The sequence below is a fragment of the Hyperoodon ampullatus genome, assembly GCF_949752795.1.
Source record: "Hyperoodon ampullatus genome assembly, chromosome: 8".
Taxonomy (NCBI): domain Eukaryota; kingdom Metazoa; phylum Chordata; class Mammalia; order Artiodactyla; family Ziphiidae; genus Hyperoodon; species Hyperoodon ampullatus.
Window position 1 is genome coordinate 73,472,084 of NC_136921.1, and position 6,742 is coordinate 73,478,825.

The following is a 6,742-nucleotide window of genomic DNA, read 5'->3' on the forward strand; positions in this document are numbered from 1 at the left end:
ACAAAGGGTTGAATAGTACAATGAAGACTGTATTACATCCAGACAATAAGGAATTGTCTTTTTATTTCTAGGGCCAAAAGAAATGCCTTTATCTGTGGTGACAGAAAGCTCAGGATAATATATATAGAAGCATGAAATGAAAAATTATGGAACTATCTAAGAATATAAATATAGACTCTCCCTTTTCATAAATATTCAATACATTATTTGACACACTGGTTTGAGTGAAGCTTCACAAGTACAATTTTAAGCATCTTGATTTGGGCTGAGGTCCAGTAAATTATATATTCCCAACAACCATCAGAGCTTTCTCTCTAAAAATACATGCTCACACTCTACTTTGAAAATATTCTAAGATAATTATTTCCATTTTCATAGTAACTAGTACAGTTATGACTAGAGTTGTCTCAGGTTTCTAAGGAAAGAAAATTATTCTGAGATACTCTTAATAGGAGAAAGTGTAGTAATAGAGAGGGGTATTTTCTTAAAATTGTGCTAAAGCTGTCATTTTCATGTTTAATGACATTAACTGTGCTAGACAAGATTTTATTTTCAGTCTCAGAAATAATCTATCTGATATAACTCTTTAGTCAATTGCCCACCAATCTTCCAGCCCCTCCCTGTGGCAATCTCACAATGGATTTAATTCATCTTGAGAACATAAAGCCAACATTTAGTAAACAGAATTTTCCTGACTGACAATTGCTCAGCCCCTCTAGTGAGAAAATTCAGTGAATGGTAACACCTAGGAAGGCAGCCTATACAGAATTTCACTCTGTACATGCCAAGGAAAACAACTTAAAATCTGAAGATAATAGGAAAAGCAAAGTATTTTGGAAAGTTTATTGCCAGAGTCTATAAAACCATGTTTTAAGGAAAGAGAGATTTGATACCAGACTTTCTATCACCCTCAGTGTACAGGAAGAAAGACACCAAAAGAAATACATTTCATTTCAAATAGTCCTCTTTCATTTGATGACTACATTTCCCAGCATTGCTACTTTTCAAGTCAAACCGTTTGGTGCTTAGCACACAGGCTATATTAGTGAGGATTTAAAAAGCAAATGTCCAAGAATGAATCTAAAGCTTTTTGATTTGAGGTTACCAGACTGAGTTTTGCCTAGGGTTATTTCCACATTATTCTACAGTGAAACAGAGACTAAGCTTCCATTTCTTTATAGGGGATGACTCAAGGCATACAAAGATGCATCTCAGGAAAATAGAATTAGCTTTTGCTTTAGTGGGCATGAGAACTTCTCAGTTCCAGTTAGTTTATAAATGCATCATAGACTCGAATTCATCAATTCTTTGCTTGGTGTTCCCCTTTCTGATCTTCCGATAGGATATCGTATTGTATCTTGAATAAGCATTTCTGGAAATATCACCCTTCTTCCCAAAGGTTGGCTGCTCATCAGGTGTGACAGGTTGAGAACTGGGGCTGCTCAGTGGGGAGTCCTCACTTGCATCGCCTTCCTCTTTTAACTGAGAACCCTCTTCATTTTTTTTCTTAAATTCTATCACTCGAACTTCATCTTCATCATCCCTGCAATCATCATCATCATCATTATTAATTTCTTCACCCCAAACCTCTTGCTCCTCATCATGCTTAGAATGTAACACACCAGCTTGGCTAGGTTTCCGAAATCCTAACCATTCAATTTCCACTGCCTGATGTTGAGTTTTGTTCTTCAGATCCTCATCTTCTCTCTCTCCTAAAGGCTGTTCAGCAATCCTTTCCTTTCGTCTACTTAGTTCTTGGTTACTGCTGCTCAAAGGAATCTTCTCCCACTGATGTCCTGTAGCAAAATCAATTGGTAATTGAGATGTGTAGAGATTTCAAAATACCACAGATTCTCCAGATTATATTTCTGGACAATCATTTCCACCAAAATTTTATGGGATATTGTTTTGTGGGTTATTAATATGTTTTACACAAAAAGATAGGCTACACCATCAAATTAGCTTGGAAAACACTGCATTAAACACAATTAAGTAAGCCTCTTCAGAATTTATCCAAGCCTTTAAAATACTAATGAATATTAGCATCCAGCAGCCCAACCTCATTTGACTATGGAGCATTTTTGTTGTGGACTACTGTATCTAGTGATACTGGTATTCCCTGAGACACACTTTTAAAAATCCTGTCTAGCCTGTCATGAGTGGATATGTGAATATATTAAAAAATATTTGGGCCTAGCTCCTACAAACACACACACACACACACACACACACACACACACACACACACACACTCCTCAAGGAAAATTAGAAAAAAGGCTTTCTTCCAACAGTAAAAATAATGAAATAATGACTGCCAGTGACTGGTCACACTCAGAGCAGCAAATTCAGTGTTTACCACCATGCTTCTCAGAGTTCTCATGTCCTAAAGTACCGGCTATGGAGGAGGAGTACAGATGGCCAAGAGTCATGTGCTGGGCTAATGGATGCATCAAGTCCACGAAAGGACACACTATATAGCCTAAGATCTGCCACTGATTTCTAGTGAGTCAAGATTTAAAAATCATGTTGAGGTCATATCTACATAGTGTTAGGTTAGCCTATTATTTTCGACATGTCCTTAACCGACAACTAATTAACTGATTTGGTACCATGCAGTGACTTTTAAGAGGCTCATTTAATTCATGGCAAATTTCACTTTTCAAACACATCCTATCAGCATATCCTCAATAATATTTATTGAGCATGAAAAAATGAATTAATAATAGGAGAGTAGAGGTTGTTCTCAGAGCTTTCAGCCCTGAAGGACTTCTGTGGGAAGCTTCAGCCTGCAGTGCACATGACTCAGGGTTGTGTTCACTATTCCCTTTCAACACCATAACAGTCTTTATATAAAGCGAGAGGCACTGTTCTTCTTTGCCCTTCTCCTCCACAATTTCCTATTTTCACTGAAAGATGTTGACAAGTCCATTTCCATCAGAGATTTTTCATTCTCTTCTCATTTTGTTTTCCCAACTATAGGAATCAGATTGTAAACTTACACAAAGAGATAGAAGTGGAGGTGGTTCATCTCTCCTCATTAGCTGTGCACAGCTCCTATCAGGCCACTGGCATCCAGTCAGTGTTTTTTACATCATAAATAAATATGTATTAGAATGTTTGCTATAATTTTAAGCTTTGTTTTGTTTTCTTCTTTTCCATAAGAACCAAAGAAGCTGATCTTTTTGCTCATATTCATGACTTGGGCATGGAGTTGTCATGCATGAAATTACTTCTTGACTTTAAATTATAATTCTTTCTAAGCATTTTTAACATCTTCCTATTTTTCAACTCAGGAGTATTCTCTTTGGGGACTTTATAGCTGTTTGCCACTGTGAAAATAAAAAACACCAAAATGTGTCCTTCTAACCCTACAGGAGGACCGTGTTCCACCAAACACGAAAGGATTCATGCAGGGAAAAACTCACCCTGAGACCATCCACTTTAAAAATCCAGACTGCTTTTATTCTTTATTTAAAAGAAATGAAAGATCATAGAAAACTATTGTCTCCAGTGACTTTCTGATCAGAAATTTGAAAGGGGCTCTAGTTGAAAGGTTGAGATCCCTGCCTCTCAGAATTTGCTTGTTCATTGGCAGTAGAAGGGTTAGGGTGAGAGGTTATTTAGTCCATTTCATGGGGTTTAGGTCTTATAAATTATCTGTGATAATGTAAGAGCTTGACAGTGACTGTTGCTTACTACATTCTTCTTCGAATGACCACACAGTGGACCACCATATGTAGTCAGCAGACAGTCTGAGAGGTGTCCAGGCAAAGGGGACAAACCCAGGAAACTGCCAACAACCTTATCCTCCTAGGCATCTACTATTTTGTGTGATGTTCTAATATTTCAACCAATAATCTCTTCAATGTTTTACTTGTTAAGGTCCTAACTAAGCTAACTAAGCTAAATCACTTAGGTCTACTTCAACTTTGAGATAAGATGTTTATGGCTGCAAGAGAGGATATGAATGATTAATTGATAGATTTTTATCTTCCACTTTATTTTGAAATTGTTTGAATGTAGGTGTCTCCTTAGAAGTCTGAAAGATTTTGTGTCTCTTAGACTCTTGAGTTTATTTGAAAAATAATATAGTCATTTAAAAATCAATGTTGTTTTTATTCTCCCATTTTTCTGAAAGAACACAATTAAAATTAACTTCTTCACCTGGAAGATTTCTTTGACAAGAATTAGGTAACCATTTTGTGCTTACAGCAGAGGCCTAGAATTTTCCTATAGATCCAATAAATTTATAAGATTATTTTAAACAGTATGCCACCAATGGTAAACTTTTAAGATAAACCCATTTTTGAAATGTTTACATCTTGCAAGGTGCCTGGCACAGATTTGAAGACACTTAATCAAAAGGAAAGGTTTATTTAGTAGACTAACTTATTAAGACGTAGATATCATATCATCAGGTCAAAGCATGCCAATCAGTTATACCGATCCATGCAGTCCCAGTCTTGAAGAGTGTGTAATGCTTTCTAAGGTGGAACCCACAGATAAATCCAGACTCCCTTATCTGCCTATAGCAGCTTTGAGTTTTTGAAAGCATTACCTGGATTGGTTTTTCAATACCACACTCACGTAACATCCCATGCAAAAACTGTCTTCCACATTCCATCAAACAATTTCTGTGTACGAAATGGAAGTTCCTCTTACCTTCTCTGAATGTCATTTCATTGACACTTGTTTCTTGGAGAGAAAGATCTGTGATGGCCTTATGAACAATATAGAGATCCTCTTCTGGTTTTTCTGGGAAGAAAACCCCCCCACAAGATTAATATTTTAACATTTAAGTAGTCTAAGATAAATAAATTACCAACTAAGACTCTAACAAGGTAGATGTCTTTGATTTTTGTGGTCACTAAAAATAACCATTTCATTCTTCAAACTCATTTTTTCACTGATTCCTTTTATTTATGAACATAACGATAACCTCTCCTTTAATGTCTATATAAGTTTATAGTACCACGAATTCAGACACTTTCAGGTAGATTTAGAAAGAAAAGTTGAATTTATGAATTCCTTCTGACTGAATAATAATGGTGCTGTCCATATAATAATAAATAACAGTAGTTAACATTTAACCAACAGTAATTTTCACAACAACTGTACAAATATCAGAACTATTATTCTGCCTTCTTCTAATGAGAAAACCAAGGCTTCGGGAAGCCAAGAGATTTGTCTAGGGTCACAGAGCTATCAAATAAATGAGCCTGGATTTGACCCAGGGCAGAGATTTAGTCCTTATGCTCTGCAGCCCCCATAGGATAAGGGACTGCACTTGGGCAGGGGCAAGGGTGGGAGGATGTGCAGCTTATTCCTGTCATAACACTTCATCCAAAGATTCCTGAGTGAGTTTACAAATCAAATCAAGCAAATTATAGAAAAGGAAAATGCTTTACCTTTTAGAATCTTCTCATCCATGGACGAGTTGAGCAGTATGTTCTCTTGTAATTTTTCACTTTTCTTCTGATTGCCTTCCCTGGGTTCATCTTCAAGACTAGATTCTACCCTGCAGTATGGTGGGGTGCCATCCATATCACTGGCTTCTTCCATGATTTTAGTGATTTTTTGTTGACCGTTTTCAGGGGGTGTATCCCCATTACACTCAACCTGACTGAATGTCACTGGAACGTCTGTCATGATGTACAGTTGAGTCCGACTTGGAGAGAGCTTTGGGGAAGATCCTTGATACGTTCTCTTGCCTTCAAATCCAGCTCTTACTCTAAGGACACAAATGACTTCCTTTAGTGCATAATAACAAGCTTCTTTTCCTGAAGGTGTGCAGATAGAGCATAGCACAAAAGTAATAGAATTTGTCAGATTTGCCACCAACCCATGAGCAAGAATCTGGCCAATCACCACCTTCTTTGTTGCTCAGCAGTCCCACTTGCAGAGTTAATGGCAGCCTTTTGATTTACATAAACAAACAATCTGAGGCAATCAGCCTTTTGTGTTGGCATGTACAGGGGGACTTTCAGCTTGTCAGTCCCCCTCTGGGAACAGAGATTTTTGTCCCTTTTCATAATGGCCCTTTGTCATTTTCCTTGTAACAGGAGCCACAATTGTTCCACAGCTTTAATCCAGAGAGAATGACCACCTTGAGGCATATTAGTTCTGTGTAACCAGCTTAACATTTCCAAACAGATTTTGTTCAAGTACAACCTCAGCTATTTTGTAAAGGACAATGGCCTCTTTTCTTATTTATTAAAGAATAAAAACAGCTTATCAAAAACCTGTAAACAGGACAACTTTATTGTAAGTGGCTCTGGCAGCAGATTCCATGGTATCCTTTCGGGAGCCCAGAGAAGTAGATCTAAGAAAATACAAGCATAAATTCTGCCGTCTTGCTAATATCAAAAATTTTACATTTCAGTGATGTATTTGGTCTATAGCTTCTTATCCTCTAGTTTATTCATGTCTATTGTAGCTCAACCCATCCTGTAAAACCCTAGTATAATTGCCTCCATGAAATCTTCCCTTCCTCCAATCAGAATTATTTTCAATATTCCCTACTGTTGTTTCATGGTGCTGGTAAAATTATAAGGCACCAACACTGTCTGCCTTTGTGGGAAACAGGTGATTATATAAAACATCTGCCACCTACCATTCCTTCCTTCTTAAAGTAAGACATTAATTCTTTTCTTTGTTGAATCTCATCTAGTGCAAAATGATTCCAGAGCCTTTGCCCATGCTGCTCCCGCAGCTTGGAACGCCCTTCTCTTCCTCAAGGCCA

General features: G+C 37.2%; 1 protein-coding gene across 2 annotated transcripts; it reads right to left on the reverse strand.

The window, feature by feature from the left end:
• Positions 1–1,272: 1,272 nt before the first annotated feature.
• On the reverse strand, positions 1,273–5,673 carry ERMN (ermin; the record flags this gene model as incomplete). Of its 2 annotated transcripts, none has more annotated exons than XM_079709795.1 (3): positions 1,273–1,796; positions 4,663–4,755; positions 5,409–5,673. In XM_079709795.1, 3 exons carry the CDS (start codon positions 5,647–5,649, stop codon positions 1,273–1,275), a joined length of 858 nt encoding a protein of 285 aa, XP_079565921.1. The 2 variants fall into 2 exon arrangements, with proteins under 2 accessions (XP_079565921.1, XP_079565920.1); XM_079709794.1 differs by having other exon boundaries at positions 4,663–4,695; positions 5,409–5,649.
• Positions 5,674–6,742: the final 1,069 nt, after the last annotated feature.